This window comes from Osmerus eperlanus, chromosome 1 (assembly GCF_963692335.1).
Source record: "Osmerus eperlanus chromosome 1, fOsmEpe2.1, whole genome shotgun sequence".
In the NCBI taxonomy this organism is placed as follows: Eukaryota; Metazoa; Chordata; class Actinopteri; order Osmeriformes; family Osmeridae; genus Osmerus; species Osmerus eperlanus.
Genome location: NC_085018.1, coordinates 5,101,571 through 5,129,188, shown reverse-complemented (window position 1 = coordinate 5,129,188; position 27,618 = coordinate 5,101,571). Strand labels below are relative to the sequence as shown.

Sequence of the window (27,618 nt, the reverse complement as noted above, 5' to 3'; positions counted from 1 at the left end):
CAAAATCTTCAATGTGTGCCAAAATGATATCCCCTGACAAGCCATGCTGATCAATTTGATCTACTAAGGCCAGCATGCCATCTCTAACACTACTTATGTCTTCCGTCATCTCTCAAATCTAGGTGTCCCTATCTGCCTTTGATCTTGTGCAGCTACTTTGGTCTGAAGATAACCACGCCCCTCTCACTTGCATGTAGGATTGGAAATAAATACAGCACAGAAATAAATGTGGTGTTTGGAAATATATGTGGCGTTAGGAAATAAAAGTCTCAATAAATAAATGTGGCATTAGCAGGGTTCGACATAAGCGATGGCCCGAGGCCAGTAAAAAAATATGTCGGGCAAGTAGATTGGTCAGTCGCTGGCCTGTCGCTGACTTCAAACTGCGTATACTCATCCTGATGTTGTGATTGATTGACAACATATCAACTATCACGTCGTATGTATGCCCTGCATCAAAATAATTCTTAAAAATAGTGAAAGTATCTTCGGGAGTACTCATGTTTTCAAAATAGGCGCTTTTCTGTGTTTTTCACCTCTCCTTCCTGTTAAAAGACAGTCCGTCTGTCCAATCAGGAGGGTCTGTCCTCTGCTAGATAGGCCCTACTTTTTCCGGTAGAAGTTATTTGCCGTTTTGTTTTCCTATTTGCCGTTGTGCTTTATGATTTGTGTTTTCATATTTGCTGTTTTGTTTTCCTATTTGCTGTCGTGTTTACCTGTTTGCCGAATATGGTCGATTGAATGTTGACAAACTTTGCACAAAAGAGTAAAGAGCTGAGACAAGCTTGAGCATATACATTAAGCTTTTGGGACGTTGGTCAACTGTCAAACAAGAATCGTCCAGCCCGCAGACCGACATACCGCCGACTGGTGGTATGGAGGCTTTACAGCTACTGAGGCACATATTGTCGCACACGCACACAGGTTGTGGATTTGTACCACAGCAGAAGTGTAGCAAAAGTCACGTGTAAAAACCCCGCCAAGTGAGAGGCCAGACTTTGTAACTACATATTTGGACATTGTTTTACACATACACAAATCTCAGTGCGCATTTGTGGATCGTGGTACGCATTTGTGGATTGCGGATCGTACACATTTGTGGATCGTGCTGTGCATTTGTGGATTGTGCTGTGCATTTGTGGATCGTGCTGTGCATTTGTGGATCGTGGTGTGCATTTATGAATACTTTTGCTACAATAATAGCCCCATATGCAATGTGGGGGGTCTGAGAAATCCCAACGGTTAAAAGAAAATGCTTCACTTTGTTTTTGTATGCAGTAAAGTTGTCGCAATATGACGGTGGGTCACAATGACGCAATGAAGATAACACAAGGGTTAAATCAAAACAGAGCCATAGAGAGAAACTCCCAATCTCAATCTCCACTCTGAACCCTCACAGACTTTCTTGACGTCACATGGCAAGTGATTGAGTGCAAGAGGCTGCACAGGCTCAAAATACTATGAATAAGAATGGGCGGAAACACGTTACACACTATTATTGTGGGTTTGGGACCCACAATAATATCATTTTAGGTTTACTACTTTCTCTGCCATCACTGAGCTTTGTGTTTAAACTTACATGTAAACTTTTTTTCAAAACATGTGAACTTCAGGGTTAGTTGCTCCTTCCATGCTTGTTTGTTTACCATTCTTCTTCTTTCTTATCTTATAAGGCGGGTTTGCCAGGATTTTTCTCTTGCTTCCGGGTTTCCCCTGGTAACCCTCATGTTTCTCGTCACAACGCTGTGAATTGTGGGCAATTCCCTTAGCCAAAGTTTGCAAAAATGCAGACTTAACCCTTGTGTTATCTTTGGGTCTTTCTGACCCATCAGTCATTGTGACCCACCGTCGTATTGCGACAAATTTACCGCATACAAAGACAAAGTGAAGCATTTTCTTTTAACAGCTAGGCTGTCTCAGACCCCCCACATTGCGATGGTTAAAAGAACATTATTTTAATTTGTTTTTGTATTGGGTAAAATTGGGTAAACACAACGATGGTTCGTTATGAACCTTTGGGTCATGTGACCCGAAGGCAGCACGAGGGTTAAGGAAAGGGTGCATAAAGGGCTTGAAATATCTGCCAAAGAGCCCTTGCACACTTGCCGATTTGACAGTGGGACAGCCCCCACACCCTTACAGAGTTAGTGAGAACGCGCCTCTAAGTATGTGAGTCTGGAGATTGAGATTGGGGGAAAGAGTTGCGTCAACTGAGTATCAGGAAGCTAGGTGGTCACGTGGTTCATATGTCACGAAAAAGTTCCAAACAAAGACGAGTGGGAGATTTAAATGAATGGAAAGACTCACTGAAGCGATTGCGGAGCTCCACATTTACATTTATGCATTTAGCAGACACTTTTATCCAAAGTGACTTCCAAGAGAGAGTTTCACAAAAGTGCATAGGTCACTGATCATAACAACGAGATAGCCCCAAACATTGCGGGTAGCCAAACATGAAGCATACATTGTGAAAACCAAATAAGTCCCAAAGGGAAGAATAATAAGAGCATGTAGTTAGACAAGTTACAATTAAACAGCAATAACCTCAAAAGTGCAAGAGTCTACCTGTGGAAAAAAGCAAGCCACAATAATATATTTATAATATATCCACAAAAATAGTTTTTCGGTAACTACTGAACAAAATAATTTGCATTTTGGTAGCTGAAGGTTTCGGGCCGACTTGTGGAATCTCTATAATATTCATGGTTATGGTAAACCAACTAAAATGTGTAAATAGTTAAGCTTGCTAGCTAATGTCCTGTGCAGACCCAGAGAGAAATAGCACCGGTCCTATGTATGCTACTTATCCCAGTGCCTAAAACATGTATGTAGCCTCACTTGGTAATGGTATCAAATGTATTCACATCTCCAATATGAAAGCTGTACTGTAACTTATTCTCTTCCTACATTTTATGTATTGTCATTGAAAGTAACTTGCATACAAGTCATTTGTTCTACATACATCGTTATTAAATCGTGCCCCACTGTCAAGAAAGTCATAACTGACTGTAGTACATTGTTAAATTTAGTTTTGCTAGACTACAGTAACCTCTTAACCATTGTTTTTGGTAGCAGTATGTTTTTGCTAATTAACATGACATCTCTCAGTATTTTAAACTAACAACATTAAATGTACTAGATGGTAGAAAATGAGCTTAGATGCTACAACTATTTTGCTACTGCCATTGACTGTGATAAGATTTTTAAAAGATAAAACATGGTGCAAAATTAACTTATTACCTTCAAACAGTGCTGTCATACAGCTGTTTCTCATCGACGAGGCTGTTTGGTTTGGAACTTTTCTGCTGCCATATTGGTAAAAGAAAACGGTCTCATTGAAGGCAATGGAGTTGACACAACTCTTTCCCTCCATGGCTCAAGTATGTAATTCAGATGGTTATAACCTTACAATAATATGTATAGAAAATTATGTATAGCCTATGCAAAATTATGACAACAAATGTAATTTAATTCTATGAAGTGCATTTTCTTCACTACATAACCATTTGTGTGTAGGGCTGGGTGTCACCCTGCCCCCACCTCTCATATGCTAAAATCTGGAGTTTCTGGACGGAGTCTCTACTTGATGGCTTTCACATCTTATTGCGTAACTTACTGTCGCATTGCTAGTCATATGTTGATAAGTAAGGGTCAAGATGTGGTGTGATTGGTTGTTCTTGGGTATAAAACTAATTGTGAAGCATTGTTCTGTGGATTCTTGATTTCCTGAGACCTTCTCCTCAGCTCTGGCTTGTCCTACTAATTCTCCTTCATCATTACATTTACATTTATGCATTTAGCAGACGCTTTTATCCAAAGCGACTTCCAAGAGAGAGCTTTACAAAAGAGCATAGGTCACTGATCATAACAACGAGCCCCAAACATTGCGAGCAGCCAAAACATGAAGCATACATTGTGAAAAACCAAATAAGTGCCAAAGGGAAGAACCATAAGAGCATGCAGTTAAACAAGTTACAATTAAACAACATGAAACTCAAAAAGTGCAAGAGTGTACCTGTAGAAAAACAATCAACAGTAACATATTTCACAGCGAGTACAAGAATTTAAAACCGTTACAAATAACCAACAAGAGCAACAAGTCTCTCAATAAGAGTCATTGTGATCCTGGAGGAAACTAACATCAGGTCCAGCCAAGCATTCCTAAGTGCCGTTGTACTCCCGGAACAAGTGCGTCTTGAGCCTTTTCTTGAAGGTCGGGAGACAGTCAGTGTCCCTGATGGAGGTGGGGAGTTGATTCCACCATTGGGGGGCCAGACAGGAGAAGAGCTTGTGTTGGGACCGGGCGCTCTTGAGCGGTGGGACCACCAGACGGTTGTCAGAAGAAGACCGTAGGTGGCGGGGGGGGGGGGTGGAAGGCTGGAGGAGAGTCTTGATGTAGTCGGGTGCAGTCCCATTCACCGCTCGGAAGGTCAGTACCTTCCGAGTCTTGAATCTGATACATCACCTCATCACCTCTTGCTTTCTATCTCTGGTTTACAATAATCATGGTAGAGTAGGTAAGAGTTAACCTTCATTTTGTAACATGTTTGCCTTGTAATTGATTTCATTCATTTGCAATGTTATTAGATGTATATTTCATTTAACCTTACTTTGACCATACTTGCTCTGATTTAACCGATGGAGTCAAATAACTGCAATTTCCATTGGTATTGACATAATTTGGTTAATGTTAATACACTGTTCAGTTTCCCCTCTTCCTTTAAACATAGGGGAATTCGTTTTGGTTGTTTGGCCAATATTAATCCCCCTACAGTTTTGGTGACTACGTGATAAGTTTACAAGCAATTATGTTACAGTTTGGGAAACCGGCGGCTCAAAACATGGTGCGGTGAGTAAGCATTGAACCACAAAGAACTGTCGTGCTCCTAATCCACCGCAAATTGCTGCCAAAAAAACGGCGTCCGAGGTAAGTGGCCACACTGAGTCAAAATGTTGGTATCTGGGAAACGGTAGGCCTCCTCCATTTTACATGCAGCATACGCTGGGGATACATCAGGCAAAAATACCTTTGACTTGAGAAGACGTGCAATTCTATCTTTTACATTTACTTAATTCAGGTCCAAGTTGTGATATTGCTACATTCCTACTGTATTACCCTGTGTTTAGTCTTTGATGTAGTTTAAAGATTCAGTTGTGGTCAGTTTATTTGTTGCTGCGCCAGTTCCTGTAGCATATGCACAGTGCATATGGTTTGTCCATCCATGGGTTCCTATGTTGGTTTGTTGGACTTTGGGTGTGACTAAATGACATTTAGTCATTTAGCAGACGCTCTTATCCAGAGCAACTTACAGTAAGTACAGGGACATTCTCCCCGAGGCAAGTAGGGTGAAGTGCCTTGCCCAAGGACACAACGTAATTTTGCACGGCCAGGAATCGAACCAACAACCTTCTGATTAATAGCCCGACTCCCTAACCGCTCAGCCATCTGATGTGTAAATGTAGATTGGTTGAACTTGTATTTCATTTTATTTCTGCTGTTTCATTTGTTTTGTTTATTTTGGACCCAAGAACTGTTTTGCTCTAATTGCCATTTTAATATATACTAGATGTTATGTTTGTGTACCTCTCATTTATCAAGAGGGAGGACTGTTCACCTATTTCCTCTATTGAGTTTTAGGACTGTTTCACAGAATTCCATTTGTATCCAATCTGATTCTTTCTCAGGTAGACCCCAGACCACTCCAAACTGTACCATTTTTATTGTGTAGGGCTGTATTGGCAGCCCCTTTGTCACTGGTCACCCAGATACTCGTCTGGGATAGTCGTTGATTTTCATGAATGCTAAGATGACAATCACACTTTAATTACACACCTCTGGAGAGGTAATCTCAACAGTTGAAGAGGAAGGTGGACCGAGGAAGACTGAAATTATCATTAAAAGCTGTGTTCTTGTAAATATAGTTCTAAACAGCTTTTAATGTAATGTTTGATAGGATTTTGTTTCTTATTTTATGTATCACATTCTAGTAACAATTGTAATAATGTAACATGTACATTTACAGGATTTACAAAGTTTGTGCTTGCAGGAGACCAAAATGTGTTAACATATTCCCTTGTCTTGCAAAGGCACACTTGGGGCCCGATCTTGCACCCAGCGCAATTGACTTTGTCAATGACGCAAGTATCATTCCTAGTTTGCACTCGACGCAAAGCGGACTTTTCCCTCCACAGACGCACGTCGAAATGACCTTGCGCTCCCGTGGGCGGTTCAGCGAAAAAGGAGGCGTGTTCCGGCGCAAACATTCCCTGGTGCTATTTTGCAGTTTCCGAAAAACAATTCCGCCACTGACTAGGAAAAACGTGGTCTAAAGTCAATGGCGCATTATTCAGATGCTATTTTAAGGGCGCAAGCTTGGTCCGTGCACACTGCTGGCGAGGCCAGGGTCTTCTTTCTGCGAAGCTACGTTACATTGTTTTGATTTATGGCCTGTTACATTTCTTCAATGATTATAAAAATATTTTCATGAGAAATCTCTATGTATGTGAACATGATTTGTAACAATTGTGGCAATTTTCTCCCACGCCTGTTTAACCGAAGCTAATTTGGGTGGGTTTCTTCTTCCATCTCCATCAGAATCAGAATCAGAATTCGGTTTATTCGCCATGTAGCCTATGTTACACAAACACAGAATTTACTGTGGCAGGAATGTGCAAACAATAAACATATACGGGTCTTAAATTAAGTAAAAAAGTACAATAGTTAAACTAATTCCAAGAACCAAACAATTTTAAAAATAAAATATAGGGTAGGCTATATAAAAATAAGAATTTGAATGAGCGGCATGAGCGGGCAATTTAGTGCAATGAGAAAACTGCTCTGCCTTTCCCATACAATGTCACTTATCTATCTGTTACGGCCCTGACTAGAACGTCGGTCTCCTTGGCTGTGAACCGCTCCTGGCGTGCGCCTGGCAAATCCGCCGTTATAATAGCAATCCGCCATGGAACAAGCGCTGCTCTTAAAGGGAATGTGAGATGACGCTCTGATTGGTTTATTGCACGTTACGCCCAAACCACACCCATTAGTAATGTAGCTACTTCGGACCTACCCATTTTAGATTTGCGCCAGGCGCAAAGTCATTTATCCCGCCGGCAAAATAGCAACCGAGCCGGAGTCCCGCCCACAAAGTTACTTGCGCTTTGCGGTTTGATACTTGCGTTTCAGATCGTCAAAATAAGGGGGTTGGTCTACTGCAGCCTTGATTAATGATCCAATTGGAATTTGTATGCGTTAGACAACTTTTCTGTCATATGGTCGGTGTCCCCATTTTAGTCAGATTTGGGTGTATATAGGGAGAAGTTTTACCAATCACTTTGAGTTCTGTTTACGATACAGCTCCGGTGCGTTAGGCACCTAGTCTTCAGTGTGAATACCTTCGTTAACCATTGCTCTGAAGGTATGTTTTGTATTTGATGATGTTTCATTATCATTGTATTGATTATCTTACTATTAAGATAATACACTATTATTGTGCATTTTTAAGTTACTTGTTCTCCTTGAACGTATCTATCACACTACGGCGGTGAAAACCTTGATCTAGTTGGGTCAATGCGGCTATACTGGTTATAAACATAGATCGGATGGCTGAGCGGTTAGGGAGTCGGGCTATTAATCAGAAGGTTGTTTGTTCGATTCCCAGCTGTGCCAAATGACGTTGTGTCCTTGGGCAGGGCTCTTCACCATACTTGCCTCGGGGAGAATGTCCCTGTACTTACTGTAAGTCGCTCTGGAGTGTCTGCTAAATGACTACATTTAAATGTAGACTTTTGAAGTAGGTTTTAACTTAAGGCCCCCACCCGTCACCTACGGTCTTCTTCAGACAACCGCCTGGTGGTCCCACCGCTCAAGACCGCCCCGTCCCAACACAAGCTCTTCTCCTGTCTGGCCCCCCAGTGGTGGAATCAACTCCCCACCTCCATCAGAGACACTGACTGTCTCTCCACCTTCAAGAAAAGGCTCAAGACGCACTTGTTCCGGGAGTACAACGGTACTTAGGAATGGTTCGCTTGACACGATGTTAGTTTCCTCAAGGATCACAATGACTCTTGCTTAGAGACTTGTTGCTCTTGTGGTTAGTGGTAACTGATTTACATTTTTGTACTCGCTGTGATATATTGTTTTTATTATTGTTGCTTGTTTTTTCCACAGGTACACTTGCATTTATAGCGGTTCATGTTGTTTAATTGTAACTTGTTTAACTACATGCTCTTATGGTTCTTCCCTTTGGCACTTACTTTGGTTGTTCACAATGTGTGCTTCATGTTTTGGCTACTCGCAATGTTTTGTTCTTGTTGTTGTGATCAGTGACCTATGCACTTTGTAAAGCTCTCTCTTGGAAGTCGCTTTGGATAAAAGCGTCTGCTAAATGAATAAATGTAAATGTAATGTAAATGTAAGGCCTCTGAGTCACTTACAGTGGACCTCCACGCTCCGAAGGAAATACCGGAGCCTCTGAGTGGTCGGTTTACATACTAGGTCGATGGTTAAATCCATATTATAGTAGAGATAAACAACTGATTAGTGAGTATGCATACTTTAAGGTCGGTGCTCTGATCAAGCAGACGATTTTTACCTACGTCAGAGTTTCATGTCATTAACTGTTTAGCGCTCAAGGTTACAGGTCACGCACTTGTGCACATTTCTCAAATTGGAGTCAGATATTAACGAGTCAATTATCTCCCTGAACATCTAACAGAATTGTTTTCCAAGCCGGGGACAAAAACAAAGCGTCTCCGGCCTTACAATTACCACCTACAATTGTTAACCAAGTGCTGTGTTTCAAGTGTGTTCTGCAACAGGACAAGGAGTTAAGTAGCAGGAATATGCTAACCCAGGGCACGTCTGCATGTCAATAGACAATGGTTCTTCCAAGTGATCCTCTGAGCAATACCCATGATAATTAGAATCTGAATGCTGACCTGTCTGCAATCAAGTTCCTTTCTCCAATGGGTGCAGGTTATCACACGATGAACCCTTCAGCTTCAGCCCAATCTGGATCATTCAAACAATCCCCTCAGTGAAGGTTGGCTAGCAAGTGAGAGCAGCAGTGACTGACCTTAAGTGACAGGTGGGGGTAGGGTGCACAAAGGGCACATATATTTATGGTATCTTACTTCCAACTATTGTTTTGACAACTCATTTGGAGCAGATACACATCTAAAAACATGGAGGGCTACAGTAGGCCCAAGGACCAGGATTGAGAGAGGCTGATATAGAGGGAGTATAAGAGAAGCTGACAAAGTTGGATGCAGTTTTCCCTACTTGGATAGCCAGTCACATGACCCCAAGACTTAAGACAGGGACGTTGTTACTGACAATGATTGCTTCCAGTAAACTTGTTATATTTGCCATATCCTGCTTAATGCAAGCGTAGGGTTGTTTGTGTGACTCGTGCAGTAGAACCACTATATAAAGCCAATTTTGCAGTTACACCCAAAACATTAGAGCTGGGAAAAGCAATATACAACAGAGTGGAAAGAAGAACACCTTAGCTGACCTATCTGCCAGAGAGCAAAGAGAAAGAAAGGGGAAACAGAAAAAAAAAGATAAATTGACGGAGCGAGTGATTGAGAGGTGGTAGATGGTGGTAGATTAGATACGTTTTACACAGGTTTGGTTCATACATAGTGTGAAAAATAAATCCAACCAATTCAAAGTTTGAAGTCAGTAAAGTTTGAACAAAGTATTTCATAGCTGAGCTGACCTAGGGTTGGAACACTGTGAGAGAGTAAGGTGTGTGTGTGTGTCACATACGCATTTATTTATCTCACATTTCACCATGTGACAATATTTGAGTGTATGAATCTATTCTGCACATTATTTATGACTGTGTATGTTTGTGTGCACACATGGGCATGTTTATGTGTGTGTTCATGCGTGTTGCTGTGTGTGTTAAATCTCGCACCGTGCCACTTGGTTGATAACAGGAGCAAAGTTGGTTGGTCCGTACAGCTGAACAGTTCGGAGACTCTGGAAATACGACTCCAGCACGCCCTCGATCCCCACACAGTTAGGGTTCTCTACGTTGAAGTTCTACAGCAAGAAACAGAGAAGTAGACATCATACTTTAGTTATCATCAGCTAAACTTGTACAATCTTTACAGTGTTGGGAAAATCTGACAGATTACCAGCATTTATTTGGCAACCAGAACCAAACACAAAGTGCTACATTCATTTTTGTATAAAAAACAATTCTGACAAAATCATACGTGATCAATGTGAAACAGCAGAAAATATGATAGGGAGTGCGGTGAATGGTCAGTGCCATTGATGTCCAATGTCTTTGAATGTCCTGAACATGTCAGACTTGACTCGGTTCTATCAATAGCTGTGCATTTTCCAACATAAAAGCTTGTCTGCCCCAAACTTCAAACTGACAATCTTGATGAAACTGTTCTCCTCCGCTCCTCTTGTATGGAAGCAAATCGTTACCAAAATTCAAATGCAAATGCATTTCCAGAAATGCATTTGCATTTTAAGAATGTGGCTGCATTATTTGACTCATAAATGAAATTAGTAATCAATCATCCTATTTGCATTTTAATTTTCTTCTTCAAGAGTGCTCAATCTTTCACTTAATTAAAATGAAAAAGAAATAGACATTTGAGATTTAATTTTCAAAACATGCCCCAGCAAATAGATACCAAAATTCAATTTGAAATGTAAAATTTGAAAATTAAAATGCATTTCCAGAAATGCATTTTCATTTTAAGAATGTGGCTGCAAAATCCTGACCACAATTCAAATTCAAATGCATTTCCAGAAATGCATTTTCATTTTCAAGAACGTGGCTGCAAAATCGTGACCACAATTCAAATTCAAATGCATTTCCAGAAATGCATTTTCATTTTAAGAACGTGGCTGTAAAATCGTGACCACAATTCAAATTCAAATGCATTTCCAGAAATGCATTTTCATTTTAAGAACGTGGCTGCAAAATCGTGACCACAATTCAAATTCAAATGCATTTCCAGAAATGCATTTTCATTTTAAGAACGTGGCTGTAAAATCGTGACCACAATTCAAATTCAAATGCATTTGCAGAAATGCAAAATGAACGAAAAAGCATTCTGAGCGGCGCAGCAGAGTGACGTCAGTAGCCGCTCTTCTTCAGCTCCCTGCTGACCGAGCTACCCATCTTGTTCGGTAGGGAGCGGTGTGCACATCTGCATTGCATTACATTGCAAATGTGCCGGGAAATTGATTGAATTGCCGGGTCTTTAGAGCAGCATTCCCCAACCGGTGCCCACCGGTCCGCGGACCGGTACCGGTCCGTGGGTCATTTCGTACCGGGCCGCACAAAAAAGAATTAATAACATTATTTCCTTTTAATTGATTATCAGAGTCTTAAAGACGTTTTATTCTGAAAAATGACCTGATTCTCTCCTTCTCCGCGGGCCTTTTCCCCTGAGCAAAAAAGCTCTGCAAAGACGTGTGTTTACTCATTTTTTAGCAATGGCTTTGGCTTTATTGAACGGTATCATGCGCGTCTCTTCCTCTTGACACATGACAAGTGATAGTTACCACTCAATGAAGCCTGTTTGAGACAACAACTCTATCGGTGTTTTGGATGAAGGCTATCCTGAGATCGCCACTAAAGCACTGAAAACCCTGCTTCCATTTCCAACATCAAGCGGGATTTTCTGCCGTAACAGCAATCAAACAAAATTATGGAATAGGCCTGAATTCCTTATATCCAGTTCAGGCCTATTCCATAATTTTGTTTGATTGCTTGACACCCGAAGTGCGTCACTGTCGTAGCTTATAGTCACACACAACAGTGGGACTGACACATCGAAAGCTAGATAGTAACAATATAACGATGGAAAACCAGGCTAAGAAACTTAAAGATGGGTCAATTGAAAAAACGGCTGTTTATTTTACATAAAACTCCAAAAACTATTTTTTGCTCAAATCAGCTAAACTATTTTTCTCGCGCGCTCGCATTAGGTGTGGAAGTCACTAACTAGGATCAAACCCAGAATGTACATGCATTAGCAGAGCAGCTGTCCAGGGCCTATCTTTCCTCCCAGTCCGTTCTGCCGGTCCGTGAAAATATGTCTTACATGAAAGCGGTCCGTGGCGCGAAAAAGGTTGGGGACCGCTGCTTTAGAGGACGCATCACAGACCATGGCGCTCCCTCAAATTGTGCAAACACTGTTAGAATTAGCTGAACAGGTAGAATCTAATAATATATCTGAGTCTGATGCCCGTGACCGAGTAGAACAAGTCATAGAGAGCTTGGCTGCATACTCTGCCGTCACAGATTTACACATTAATAGTAGCTCTGCCACTGTTTTAGTCATTGTTTGACATCAAGTTGCTCAGTCTGTGATGCGTCCTCTAAAGACCCGGCAATTCAATCAATTTCCCGGCACATTTGCAATGTAATTGCAATGCAGATGTGCACACCGCTCCCTACCGAACAAGATGGGTAGCTCGGTCAGCAGGGAGCTGAAGAAGAGCGGCTACTGACGTCACTCTGCTGCGCCGCTCAGAATGCTTTTTCGTTCATTTTGCATTTCTGCAAATGCATTTGAATTTGAATTGTGGTCACGATTTTACAGCCACGTTCTTAAAATGAAAATGCATTTCTGGAAATGCATTTGAATTTGAATTGTGGTCACGATTTTGCAGCCACGTTCTTAAAATGAAAATGCATTTCTGGAAATGCATTTGAATTTGAATTGTGGTCACGATTTTGCAGCCACGTTCTTGAAAATGAAAATGCATTTCTGGAAATGCATTTGAATTTGAATTGTGGTCAGGATTTTGCAGCCACATTCTTAAAATGAAAATGCATTTCTGGAAATGCATTTTAATTTTCAAATTTTACATTTCAAATTGAATTTTGGTATCTATTTGCTGGGGCATGTTTTGAAAATGTAATCTCAAATGTCTATTTCTTTTTCATTTGAATTAAGTGAAAGATTGAGCACTCTTGAAGAAGAAAATTAAAATGCAAATAGGATGATTGATTACTAATTTCATTTATGAGTCAAATAATGCAGCCACATTCTTAAAATGCAAATGCATTTCTGGAAATGCATTTGCATTTGAATTTTGGTAACGATTTGCTTCCATACTCTTGCTGTTGACTGTTGTCAAGCACTTCAAAAGCATCTTAGACTTTAAAAAGTCACTACGTCTAGCCTTTTTTTGTTGTTGTAATTGTCCTAAATATATACAGCTAGGAATCATACCAGTATACTACAATCAAAAGATTGATTTAAACCCGGGGTACATGAGGGAGAAGAAGAACTTCTGTGTACTGCAAGGACTTTAAAGAGTTGATGTTTAACCATGAGGGTACTGACCTTGGTTCAAAGCTTCTGACTAGCTTTTATTCCGTGCTACATAACTTTATTAGATCTTGACCTAACCAGTTACAGTATTTGGGCTTTTTAACTTCACACTTTTACACTTCAACTGTTTTGAACTTAGCACATGTTGGATGACAGTTAGCAGTTAAGGAGACTTGGTGTCACCTAACTTCTAGGGTTCACCTTGAGAATTGAGATTGTCACCAATGATGTGCTTGTTTTATATAAATAAATTTAAAACACTTCTTAAACTTTCTAGTCTTCTAAAATAATTATTTCAAATTTCCCCTAAATGAACACAGACTATGTGTTCCCTTCTATGTTTTGTTGTTTTTATCTCCATCTCAACATGATACTTAGCTTAGCTCCTTTATCATCTGTCTGATTTCAGCTTTGGTTCTCACTTTTCATCTAACAGATGAGGGAATGTCCTTATTTTTTCCCCTCTGTTGTTGCTTTGTGACACACTTTTTCTTCCACCCTTCCTCTGCATTGTCAAAAACAATTCACACAGCTACTTGTGGCCGTCTCTAGCTTGTGTGCTTACACAACGGCTTGCATGTCGTTTTATGACTTATTTAGAAGCTGCCAGGTTTTTTGGGGCCTTCTACTTTGTGTAATATGGTTGGGAGGTCATGCTGGTGGCTGCAGTGTTAAGAGTGCCTTGACCTGTGGTGACAGGGCATTTTCAGTTGCTGCACCCTCTCTCTGGAACACCCTCCCATACCACATTCGACAGGCAAGCACCCTGCCATCAATCAAACAAGCCCTCAAAGCTCACCTTTTCAAGTTCCATTTACCAGTTACCTCCTTCCCTTCCCTCCATTTTATGATTCCTCTGGTTTTTAACTACCTACTTACTACCTACCTCTTTTTGTAACTATTACTATTTTACCTTGTGTACTGACACCATAGGGCATCTATGAGTATTTTAAAAAGTGTAATACAAGTTTAATTTTATTATTAATAATAATAAAACACTGACCTTTCATCCCAGTAACGTATTTGTCTTGCAATGGCTAGTGTCAGAGTAGGCAAAATTACAGTATATTTATAAACTTTATAATAATAATAACAACAAATATAGCTGCAGGTGGCAATGGCGGGTTCCTCCTCAACATTGCAAACTTTTGCAAAATTGACATGACACAGACATGTATTTCATACATGTACACAATATTTCAAGACAATTGGATCAATGGCTGATTTTCAGTTATTTTTTAAAATTCTTCACAAATGGTCACTGTAGAGAAAAATCCATGCTGCCGACATTATGGGATCTTGAGACTGACTCATGGGACTCATGTTCCCCATAAGCAATAAGGCATGCATACCAACTTTCAGACATCTTGGCCTGATGGGGTCAAAATGCCATCCTTTTGAAAGTGACAACTTTGAAGCGTGTTCTGTAGGGGTGGGGGAAAAAATCGATTCACATTTGAACCCTCATTTCAGTCTGCCAGTGATTCAGATCGATTCACAAATGTATGTAAAAAAAATCTAATTATGTTTTTTTAAATTATATTTGTTTTTTTGTGTGATTTTTTTCAAAAAATCTCACGTTTCATTGGTACAGCAAATTATTTAATCATGCCGCTTCCTATCACCACCGAACAGAGACACAGAGCAACAATTACTTTATGAAAGTGAGGAGACACATTACACCCTAAAAACCTGCCACCCGCTACCAATACATTTTCACCCACAGCACTGTTTTCAAAGTTCCCCGATTTGGCAAGATAACTGCGGATATTGCAATTCTTCCTGAGTTGATCTCATTCTAGAATCTCAGTCAATGCACAATTGACAAGAGTCATGAGGACAACTGGGGTAGGACAGAGCTTGTGTTCAGCTGCCTGTGAATGTACCTGGTGAAAGTACAGCATTCTCAAAATTCAAGCCCATGATTAGACTCTCTGGTGCCATTAAACCACACAATATGAACAATCAGGGTGACCAACAGGATTATCTTAACTAACAAATAATAACATTACACACATTTAACTAGACAAACACAACAACTGAAATCCCCTGCACCGGTTTTCTAACCAAACAATTTTCCACATTTCTTTTCCTTTTTTGGCATGCCGCTACAATATGATTATCTAGCTGACAATTAATATGTAAAGATAACATCCAAGATAGCAATCTCGCCAAATCTGACTGCAGTTTTGTACACCATATGTACTATGTTATGGTTGTTTGAGTTAAAGAACTTGCTAAATGAATTAAATGTCTGTTAAATGTCAAATCCAACAATAAATGTATAAAAGAGTGTTCCAATCAAATCAGATTTTCTTTTTTTTTACCTAGAGGTTTAAAAGGCTACCTCTGTCTAAACTGACATGCACCAACTCAGAGCACTGAGTTTCAACATCAATTTACACATTTTGTCTCTATTATTTACTCTAGTCTTAATGCATGACTATGTTTAACTTATGTCTGCACCTCTCTGTCACCAACTGTCTCTGGAGTGAGAGGTGGGGGCTTGGTCAGAGCAGCCTTTCCAGAAGGCTTGGGATGTGTGTGCGTCGCCCCAAGCTCGCATGTGTGTCAGGGGCCTGCATGTATCAGTGAGAATTTGGCAGTCATATGAAGGGGCCCTAGCAATTAGTCAAGAATACATATTTCAAATATTCACAATAAATCTACTGTTCATCTTACATTCAACTATTTCTCAGATTTGCGTGCTAAACATTGTCAAGAGTATTCATATGAACTTGTTTTTTAATTGGAGTATCGGTTTATGACTGGAGGATGTGTAAAGCAATATTTTAGCTTATGGTATTCACCACTTCTCTGTTACCAACTGTCTCTGGGGGGTGACATCCCTCACCAAATTTCTCTGGTCAGGCCCATGCTTTCTAGTCTAATGCTTAGTTTCATTGTGCCAAAGAAGATAAAATGACCAAGCTGTGTTTGGTTGGTTAAACTTTATAGTTCTGAAGAAGAAGACCTTCTGTTTCTTTTAGCAGTAGCATTAGCTGTGGCCAAATTATCCACAGAATGGCTACTAGGCCACCAGCCTTTGCTTCAAGCCAAGGAGTGAGAGTGGGGGCTTTATATCCAACAAATTACACCCCTAAACTCTTAAAACAGATCTATTGGCCTACTACAATTGTAAATATCCTATGGCTTCTTCTTCAATTGGGCCTTGATACAATGCCATCTAATATTTTTTCTGCCCATTCTGCAAAATGTTTGGGGACTTTCCTCACCAGGACCTTTTGCCCAATTCCTCTAGTCTGCAACATGTGTTTTCAAACACCAGTTACAATCAACCCTTGGTTATAGCCCTTCACCATTGCATGGTGCCATTCATTCTTCACAGATCACACCCATCAAGTCAAAGTGAATAGTAACTGGTCCAACTCCATGTCCAAGCCCATGGTATCTGTGGAGGAATACAGTCCTCACAGTCATCAAATTATGAACAAACAACAAGAAAAATTGTATGTGGACAAAGCCGCCCTCCTAATTCACTCTTATTTCTATAGCTATTGTGGTCTCAAACTAGCATAACTACATGTGTCCTACACATACAAATTTTTCGGTCAATTGGAGTCATGGTTCATACAAAGATATTTGTTTTTTAGTTTTTCAAAATGTTCACAGTACATGGCGGACTGTATGGGTCACCAATGGCTATTCTGTTTCCCATGAGAAATAAGGCATGTAGTGCAAGTTTCAGACATTTTAGACTCATGGGGTGGAAATGCCATCACTTTGAAAATGGACAATTGGGGCGTGGCCTGTAGCCACCTATGGGCAATGGTGAGCCATTTGTGGTGTGGTAAAGCGTTAGCAAAAATGTATATTTCCCTTTAATTCAATAATTTTGGAGATATGAAGTTGCCTTTGCAAATGGTAACATTTTGTAGTTTTTACCTCGTGTGGGGAACAGGTCAAGTAAGTAAGTAAGTAAGTAAGACTTTATTTATATAGCACATTTCATACAAGAATTGTAGCTCAAGGTGCTTTACATAAAATCAATAAAAACAATAATACAAGTGATAAACAATTCAAACAAAAATAAAAATCCCAATAAGATCTCTGTTCAAGAGAGAAAACAACTTTAAACATGCATCTTAAAAGTAACATATACATTTGGTTCACCCCTGGTCTGTATATATAAAACCATACACTCTGTTAACAGATCCTTTCCCCAGGTCAAGAGTATGGGCCGTATTCTCTGTTAACGGATCCTTTGCCTCAGATCAAGAATACAGATTGTTTTACATATTTGTTTAAATACTTCACGCGACCAGAGTTCTTGTACGCTATCAGAGTTTGCCAACTCTGACCTAGACAAAGTAAAAATAGCAAGTCAAATAATGACCCAAATTTACTAAACCAAGATTCTACAATAATATAACTAATAAAAGTAGGAAAACCCTTTTGAGATAAAATTACTTAAATGCTTCGGTAAAAAGGTAGGTTTTAAGCTGTCTTTTAAAAATGTCTAGAGTGTTTGCTTCCCTAATATTTATGGGTAATTTGTTCCATAGTTTTGGGGCGTAATTGACAAAGGCCGAATCACCAATCTTCTTATGACTGCTTCTGGTGACCTCTAATAGGCCTGCATTTGATGATCGCAGTGTTCTAGCTGGTGTGTAGTTTATAAAGGAGTTAGCAATGTAGCTAGGTCCTTGTCCGTGTAGAGCTTTGTATGTGAGGAAAAGGACCTTAAAGTCAATTCTGAAGGTAACAGGGAGCCAGTGTAAAGTAGCTAGGACAGGACTAATGTGTTCTCTCCTTTTAGTTTTGGTTAATAATCTAGCTGCAGAATTTTGAATGAGCTGTAGTCTTTCAGTGGTTTTCTTGGGAAGACCAGTGAAAAGTGCGTTACAGTAGTCCAGCCGGCTGGATATAAAAGCATGAATTAACTTCTCTGCATCATTTTGGTTTATGAATGGTCGTACCTTTGCTATATTCCTCAGGTGAAAGAAAGCTGTTTTGGTCACTTTATTAATGTGAGAGTTGAAATTCAAATCTGAGTCCAGGATTACACCGAGACTCGTCACCTCTGGTTTAAGACAGGGGGTTAAGCCTCCAAGATTCTTAATAAGCATCTCTCTTTTGGATTTGGGGCCACATAGTAGGACTTCGGTTTTGTCTTCATTTAATTTAAGAAAGTTATCATTCATCCATTTGTTTATTGCCAACAGGCAGTTGGTAATGGAATTGATGGCAGTTGCATCGTTGGGTTCAGTGGATATATATAGTTGTGTGTCATCCGCATAGCTATGGAAATCTATGTTATGTTCTCTGATTATGTCGCCGAGTGGTAACATATAAAGAGAAAAAAGTAATGGACCTAAGCAGCTTCCTTGAGCAACCCCATAGCAGTTCTCATGTTTCTTGGACCTATGGTCACCTAAACTAACATAAAACTTCCTTCCTGTGATATATGATTTCAGCCAGTTCAATACACTATCCGTGAACCCAATAAGCTTTTCCAGTCTATTGATTAGGATGTCGTGATCAATTGTATCAAATGCTGCACTGAGATCTAACAGGATAAGGATAGAGACTTTATTTGCATCAGAGTTTAGTCTGAGGTCGCTAATTATTTTGGTGAGAGCAGTTTCAGTACTGTGATATTTCCTGAAACCTGACTGCGAGACTTCCAGGATGTTATTTTCTTCAAGAAAAGAATTTAATTGGACTAAAACTATCTTTTCCAGTACTTTACTAATAAATGGAAGGTTTGATATTGGTCTGTAATTTGCAAGTAGACTGTTATCCAATTTGGGTTTCTTTAATAGGGGCTTTACAACAGCTGTTTTGAAGGCATCTGGGAAGACGCCAGTTCTAAGGGATGTGTTTATAATCTCTAGCACCGGACCTGAGACACTATCAAACACTCACTTAAAGAATGTTTTAGTCGACATTTCTAAAGTTTGCCTTATCAGTAGCTGCGGGGCCAGTTCTTATCTTATTTGGGTTAGCAATGATAGGACCTTGTGCTAGACCAAGGTTAGACACTGCGTCAGTGCTAGCAGTAAATTCTATAGTGCTAGCAGTGTTAGCTCCTCTAAGTGTTGATGGGCTGTGGGTAGTCTTAGCATACCTTGGATCTTGATAATCCTGTGATATTGTTGTCTGATTAGGCTTGATAGGGGGTCGAACAGCGCCCCGAGTGGTCCGAGAGGGGCTTGGAGTGAAATGGGGGACTCCCGGTCGCAGCAGACGATGATGTGTTGGATTTGCATGTGTGTAGTAGCTACCATCATGGTGTGTCGGCGATCTGGGCCCTTCATGTTTGTTAGCTGCGTGGCTAGCACTCCTGTGCCTCTTCGCCTTGGATTCCACACACAAGGGAGAGAAAGTTCCCAGTGGTTCGAAACTGTTTCTGAGTGTGACAGGAGGAGAGGTGATGCGGGAAGAGTTTCTGCCTCGCTTTTTTTGCTGTTTATCCTTGGTGACAGTCCCATCTCTGATGAAGGTAGAAGCGGCGCTAGGCCTCTTTGGTTTAGCGCCGAGAGCAGGCCATGACTCATCCGGTCCAACGGCCGGTGGAGAGAAAGCTGGTTCCAAGGGTGGCTCATTGGCAGGTAGCTTAGCCTCCGGGCTAGGTAGCATGGAATCTATGAAGTCTTCGGTCTCTCTGATATCTAAGAGGGTTCTGACTCTTAGCTCCAGTTCGACTATCCTCTGAGTAAGTTGTTTGCAGTCATTACAAGCCATAGTTCTACAGGGAACAAGCTTTAGTTTGCTTGCCTGTGGTCAGTCTTGGAGGGCAGCCCAAAATACTTCTGTTCTCCTTGGGCTTCAGTCCTCTCAGGTTGTTCCTTTTTGTAGTATTTGATTTTGAGTAATATCTTCAAAAACTATCCAAATGATTGAAACTTCAGAGCATTTCTCCGTGAATAACTAGACAATACGATAGAAGCCAAGCAGGGAAGCAAGCAGGGAAGGTCAGGGGGAGGAGAGGGAAAGAAAATGCGACTGCCTTCGTTGATAGCGTACTGTGAAGTCCCTAGGTCAATGTGGCACTTATTTATGGACACATGAAATATGTGCCACAGGTGCAAATTCACCATTATGTTAATAAGTTGGCCATTTTGTAATATATTCCTTATTGCTTCACACCCTATAGAATGACATATGTCCTAATCAAATCAGGTTCGTATTTCAAGTCAATCGGAGCTACGGTTCATGAGGAGAAGATTTGTGTAGTTTTGGACAAATCTTTATTGTACCGAAGAAATCCAATATGGCAGCCGTTATAGGTTCTTGAGTCCTCATGTTCCTCATGAGCAGTAAGGCATATGTACTCAATTTTGGGACTCATGGCCTGCAAATGACAAATTGACATATTGGGGCGTGGGCCTGTAGCGCTACCTATTATCTCACGTGGACCATGTTTGGTATGGTAGTTACTAACGCTCTGCAGTTTCAACATGCCAAATTTCTCAACTTTTTACATTACTGGTCCCTGACTCCCATTGCACCAACATAATAATAATACCACCAATAACAATAGGTTTTCTCCTACTGGAGGAACCCTAATAACACATTAATAAACCTAGAAATATGACGTACTGGTTAACAGTACCGTATTTTTCGAAAATAAAACCGCAGTTTATACCCCGATTTTAAATTGTTCTTGTGGTGGTGCGGTTTATATTTCAAAGCGGCTTATAGCACGTCTTTATAACAAAACAACAGTAGAAACACTTTTTTCGTGAATTTCGCTATTTAACCCGTTAAGGACTAGTGTCGCACATGTGATCATTCGAATGCGGGTTTCACAGCATAACGTTGCATATGCGATTTCGAACATTCTCACTGAATATTTTCCGATGGCCAAAAACTATGCCACAAACGCTTTAGTATGGCTTCAAAATCAGGGTATCCGTGGGGTCTTAAAATGTATTAAAAGTTGATAATTGAAAATTAAGGCCCTTAAAGGGTATTAAAAAGTCTTAATCCCGATTTAATGAGGTATTACATTTTGTTCAAGCTTTGTCCAAAGAGTATGCATGAATATATTTATTTTCCTCCTCATGACTATTATAAACAACGATGTGCTCGGTCAGCAAGTCACGTATTTTGCGAAATGCACTTTTAGGTGATGTGTCGCCCTCCACATGTTGCGAAACAGACTCCAAAATGTGGAAATGTAAGTTTGCGGACTCCTGGTTGGAGAATGATGAGTTTATACAATGGCTGAAGCCTGTCACTGAAAACAACCGTGAGGCTTACTGTACATATTGTAAAAAGAAGATTAGCGTAGCCTCAATGGCAGTGGCGGTCCTAGCACATTTGGGTCCCTGGGCAAGGGGTAAGGTTTACACTTTACTTTAGGTCTTCAAAAAGTCTTAAAAAGGTATTGAAATTTACTTCAGGATTCCTGCATATACCCTGAAAATGTACTAACAAGAAGGCTAACAAGTAACACTAGCATGGTAGTAGCATGTAGCAGTATTATGTTAGCTAACTTAGCCCAGAAGCTAACTAAAGATAGCTAGCTACCGTTTCGGAAAAATAACTTATGCTTTGGAGAGGAATTATTTAGAACTCACGCGTTGAAAGGTAAATATTAGTTCATTCTCGGGCAATAGAAAACATACATTACGCACTTACTTACTTTCGTTTTCGAAGTGTGTTACACAACCATATGCTGTAAGATCGCCTATACTCATGCATTGCTTGGTATCATTGTTCCTGTATCAAGTGCGGCATATATTCCAGTAAGATTTATACTCAGATTTACAAACACAAGGCTCCCATTCTGGTGGGGTGCGGTTTATAGAAAATGCGTCTTCCTGAAAGCATGTGCAAAGCGCGAAAACTTTGTCGCACTGAAATGTGGAGTTAGACCGTAGAATGGACCAGAGACAGACGGGGTTCACAGACACACTGCTTCTCTTGCAGTGCGGAGCCAGACCGAGCATCGCCCTCCCGGCCGTTCATCCTCCGGTCGCACCTGGACCATGAACCGCCGCCAGCAGTTCATCACTCAGTTCTGTGTGCTTGTTATAATTATACTAGATAACTTTTCCAGAGGTATCTCTGCTATGAGTTAGTGCAAACCGCTAACTTGATATTAGGCTACTCGGTGTAGAATGATGGTATTTTGGTGAAATGGTAGCTAATGTTCTAGAAGTAGTTGGAGAGCTCACTGTCTGCTGTCTCTGGTGTCCATTTTTACTCCTGTGTTACAACTCAGGGGAACAAGCTTCCTTTATATGCATCTGTATGTTTCACTCATTGAACAAATAAGTTCAAATTCTATACTGTTTTGTTCAGCTTGACGTAGCGTCCATTATCTGTGTCGTAGGTACTTGAGAGAGGCGGCGCCTTCCAGTGAGGGGGCAGAGCTTCAGCTCCTTCAGGCGACACGCCCACCCAGTCTCAAGCAGAGAAGACTGCTGATTTTCTCACGATTTCAAAGCCTAATTTAACATACTTGTCGGTGTTTTTTTTTTTTTTTTTTCGAATTTGGATGGGTAGTTAACAACACATTCTTCTGTGGTGTGGTGAACTTAAAAGTCGTTTTCAATTCCACTTTACAGGATCTTTAAGCACTTGTTTTTTATAGTTGTATGGGCACCGTCCATTAGCCTGGCTCTGCCCTCCTACGTACTTCCGCTCAATTTTGATTTTGCTTCTGTACTAGGTCTGGGATTTCGGTGTATTAGTCGGTTTTCAGAAACAACATTTTTGTAGGTCCAATCAGCGAACAGAGGGAGTGGCTGAGAACGATGACGTTGATGTTGTTCGCTAGTTTGAGTTGTAGTTCAGTAATGGCGGTGGAGTCGCTGCCGAATATCCAAAAGTTAAAGCCGGAGCAAGAACAATCTTTGTTGAAGTTTTGTTGGTGGCCATGATGTTGTGGCCCTCCTCCCCACGGGGTTCGGGAAAAGTTTGATTTTCCAGCTATGGCAGCTATCTCCGTTACAGTAGTGGTGAAGGAGTTGGCTAAGGCGAACGCTAGTGATTGGTTATGGCAGATCAGAGTGGCTCTGGGCAGATCCAATAGTTTTAAACTTCAACAGAGTACCCGCCTTCCAGGAAGTTAACACTTGTCAATGGAGCGATCCCAGACCCTCTGTACAAATGAAATGTACGAGGGTCTGGTTAGGACCAGGCTAACCGTCCATGTCCAGTTTAAAGACTGCAGTCCATATCCAGTTATGTGAGCGCGGTTCATGTCTAGTTATATGAGTGTAGTCCATGTCTAGTTATGTAAGTGCAGTCCACTTTTAGTTAAATGAGCGCAGGCCATGTCTAGTTATTTGAGCGCAGGTTTAGTTTAGGTTTAGTTTGAGCGCAGGCCATGTTTAGTTGGCAGGACCTTCAGCTCTCCATATCAGAGCTTCAAAATAGAACTGGGCTCAATTTCAGCAGCCCGTGAGGTCTTGCGTCTGACAGATGGGTTTATTTCAGATCCTGGCAATGATTTTGGAAAATTATAGCCTTATCTTGTCAGAAGTTCTGGATAGCCAATAACCTTCAATAATATTTGTTGACAAAGTTGACCCCCAAAACACATGTCTGGGGGGGAATACATATACGAGAAAAAATTACATTGACATCAACGTGCTTGTTACTTTTGGAATGGAATTACATTCCTCCTCCATCTCTTTCTGTCAGTTTTGCTCTCCACCCCCTCTCCTGGCTCCTCACCACTTTGTCATCCTCCTTAGCCCCCCCACGCCTTTTTTCTCACATTCTCTTCCTCTCATCCTTCCCCATCTACCTCTCTTTTTCTCTCTCTCTGAATCACTGTCTTTCTTTCTGAATCTCTTTCTCCTGCCTCTATATTGCTTTGTCTCCCCTCCCTTTCCATCTCTCTCTGACCCTTCCCATCCCCCCCTCTCCTCAACTCCCTCACCATCTCTTCTCTCTCCCCTCCATTTCGATCTACCTGTCTCCTTTCCCCATCTCATTCCATTACTACCAATCCACCTACCTATCCACATCCCTCCCTTCCTCCCTCCTTTACCAGTGGGAATGCGTGAGAGATCTTGCCATCCGGGGGCAGCTTGGCTCCAAATCCGTAGGCAGGGAACATCTTGTCACTGTCGTAGTCCTGGATGATCTCCCCGACAGCCTTCAGGGCCATGGCGTAGGCGTTCATCTGGTACGGGCTCATATAGTGGAGGGAAGTGGGCTGGGAAGGGTTACCTGCAAAATAGTTATTTCCCCGGAGCAATGGAAGGGAACAGGGGATATATAAGAAGTTAATTTTACTCCATGGACTGTGTAGGGTTCCCGTTCTCTGGAGGGGTGGATGACATAGTGGATCTGTCAGTCCAGCAGACACCAGGGAGTACTAATGAGTGAGTTCAATTACAATTTGGTCACTGGAAATCAGGCGACTTAGATAATGTACTTAATAAAATGCTTAAGAACAGGGTACGAATTACAGGGGGTTTGAACCCTCTAATTAAGACTTGGACCCCCCCAAAAGAGGTAAAAACAACCGGTCGGGGGGGTCAATACACGCCCTGGAGAAAAAGTTGACCTACTGATCGTCATTGTATAATTCGCACTCTGCTTAGCAATATCAATTAAACCCAACCACATTTTACACACTTGTCATGTTAAACATGAGTATTCTCACAATTACATAATGATGAGGGGGTGCTGGGGAATATCAATTAGGCAAAAAAAGATTTTGGTCAAAAAAAATCCTAAACTTTAATAACAATAAAAAGTGAAATAGCAAAATAATATAAAATACATTTTTCTAGATGACATTTTAGGGGACCCTCCAAGAGTCATGGGTCATTTTGAACATACTTACCATTAGAGGCAGTGAAGTCTATCGCCACTGTGAAGTTGAGCTGTGTCCTAGTAGAAACAACAACAAATATATGTTTTTACAACTTTTAAAATAAATAAGATATATTATGAGGACAAAGCAACTGAAGCCACTCATGATTAGCGGAGCAATATTTCCACTGGCTTATCAATGCTATAAAAAAGGTGTCAACATCGAAGAGGCCTTGACATTAATATATTGTAAGTGGACGGGGGTTGGGGGTTGTAGGGCTCACCCTCCCCGGATGAAGTCCACAAACGTGTATTCCGAGTCCACTTTGAACGACAGGAGAGTCACCTTTAAAGAAAAGATAGAGAGAGAGAAGAGAAAGAGGGAAAATGAGAGCATGTGTAACAGATAAAACTAGAGAGGGTACAATTTCTGGGGAAATTGTAGGGTGTGCTTGCTTGCGTCTGTTGCAGGTGGTTCCGTTTATTAACTGTAATTTTTACAATTGATATTTCTGTATATTTTATATAAAAATGCGTACTTATTATTTATGAAGCTTGCATAGATTTAAAAGCATATATTTGTTGCTGCTCATTTACAATTCAAAATACAAAAAGTAAAGTGTAGAATGAAACGGTTGTCTTCTCATTTCCCCTTCAAGAGGGAATAGAGCTATAGCATCCTCAGTTTAAAAGTTGGATCAAATGAAGATATTGGGCAATCCGGTGTAAAAATTGTCCTAACCTCTATGACTTAAAAGTCACCTTAAGTTTTTCCCTTGTAGTGATATTTTCAAGCATTTAGCCTACTCATATTGCATTCATTCATTAAGAACCCCATTTGAAACAAGCTGAACTAACAACGTTGTCACCGGCAGTATTTCAGATGGAATCGCGATTCAAACAGTACAGTACCATCTGCTAACTGAAAATATGCCCCCAAAAACTTAAATAAGCTTGACATTTATTTAGGGGGAAATGGCTAATTGAAAAGAAGTTTGCTGGAAGCGATCATTGTCAGTAACAATGCCAAATGCCATTTGGTCTCAGTCTAGTAGCCTGGCTCTGCCCTCCTACGTACTTCCGCTCAATTTGGATTTTGCTTCTGTACTAAGTCTGGGATTTTAGTGCATCAGTCGGTTTTCAGAAACAATTTTTTTGCAGGTCCAATCAGCAAACAGGGAGTGGCTGAGAACGATGACATTGATGTCGTGCACTAGTTTGAGTTGTAGTTCAGTAATGGCGGCGGAGAAAGATGCGAGCGAAGCTATTAAAGAATATATTGTGCTTATTAAAGTTATGCATTGTGCTTATTAAAGTTATGAACTTAGAAGTGTGCTCAGGCTTAAACATTGGGTCTCACACTGAGTGTGGGAAGCAGGCTGTTCTTTGTGTCTCTATCTCTTCATTTTCAGAAACAACCTTGAAACTGGGTGGAGATGGCACCCGAGCAGGTGGGACGCGTAGGCAAGAACAACTCCCTGATGCACGAGAGAACAAGCTCAACCCTTTTTTGATACTTGTGTTTTCAATTGCATTGTAAATGATATGCTGGGGCAGGGAAAGATAGCCAGTTGGACTTCGTGAACCAGCCCAAACTCTGTTGCGGGTAGGGAAACGTAGACAACCCCAGAGCTCTGTACTTGTTGATTTCCAACTGCTGCATTAAAGCTGATATTATGGGACCTCTGCGACTCCAGACCACTCTTTCTAGAACACAGATTTGTGTCATTGAATACTATCATTACATATTGGAATAGACACAGATATATGAATCCTTCACTATTCTGTGGTTGTGGCAACGCTGCCAAATATCCATAATTTAAAGCCAGAGCAAGAACAATCCTTGCTGAGTTTTGTTGGTGGTCAACAGCTACGGCAGCTAGTTCCGTGGTGAAGGAGTTGGCTAAGGCGAACGCTAGCGATTGGTTATGGCAGATCAGAGTGGCTCTGGGCAGATCCAATAGTTTTAAACTTCAACAGAGTACCCGCCTTCAAGGAAGTTAACGCTTGTCAATGGAGCGATCCCAGACCCTCTGTACAAATGAAATGTACAAGGGTCTGGTTAGGACCAGGCTATCAGTCTAGAGCCCTGCATGTAAAAGCTGACCCTGGTAAATTGTGCTACGAGCAAGCTAGCCTAGCTGCTGTTGCTAGCCAAACTTCACTGAGGGGATTGTTTGAATGCGCCAGAAATGAAAAACGTTTTTTTTTTACATAAAGTTTAGGCTGTGGCATTGAAGACAGACGCACCACACAAGCTTGAGTTTAAAGATACTGTAAAGTAAATTCCATGTTTTGCTTCTAAGTACATTATATATGTGTGAAATTAGTTCCTGAAAGCATGTGCAAAGCGCTAAAACTTTGTTGCACTGAAATGTGGAGTTAGACCGAAGAACAGTTTCTCTTCCGTTTTCAGATCAGGTTTTAATGAGCGGAGCTAAAAAACTACCTATCTAAGTCATTTCGACCTATCTACGTGAGATCACTGAATGGCTCCTCCTGCTGTACTGTTATTGTAGCTTACATCAGTTAGCTAGCTTCAGG

The 27,618-nt window shown here is 40.8% G+C and overlaps 1 protein-coding gene across 1 annotated transcript in view; it reads right to left on the bottom strand.

Annotated features, from left to right (window-relative positions):
* Window positions 1-27,618, bottom strand: part of cpne9 (copine family member IX) — a 226,224-nt gene that overhangs the window by 37,695 nt on the left and 160,911 nt on the right. The window contains 4 exon segments of the mRNA XM_062456646.1: window positions 9,927-10,054; window positions 24,302-24,483; window positions 25,106-25,152; window positions 25,359-25,420. Coding sequence (XP_062312630.1) covers window positions 9,927-10,054; window positions 24,302-24,483; window positions 25,106-25,152; window positions 25,359-25,420 — 419 coding nt within the window.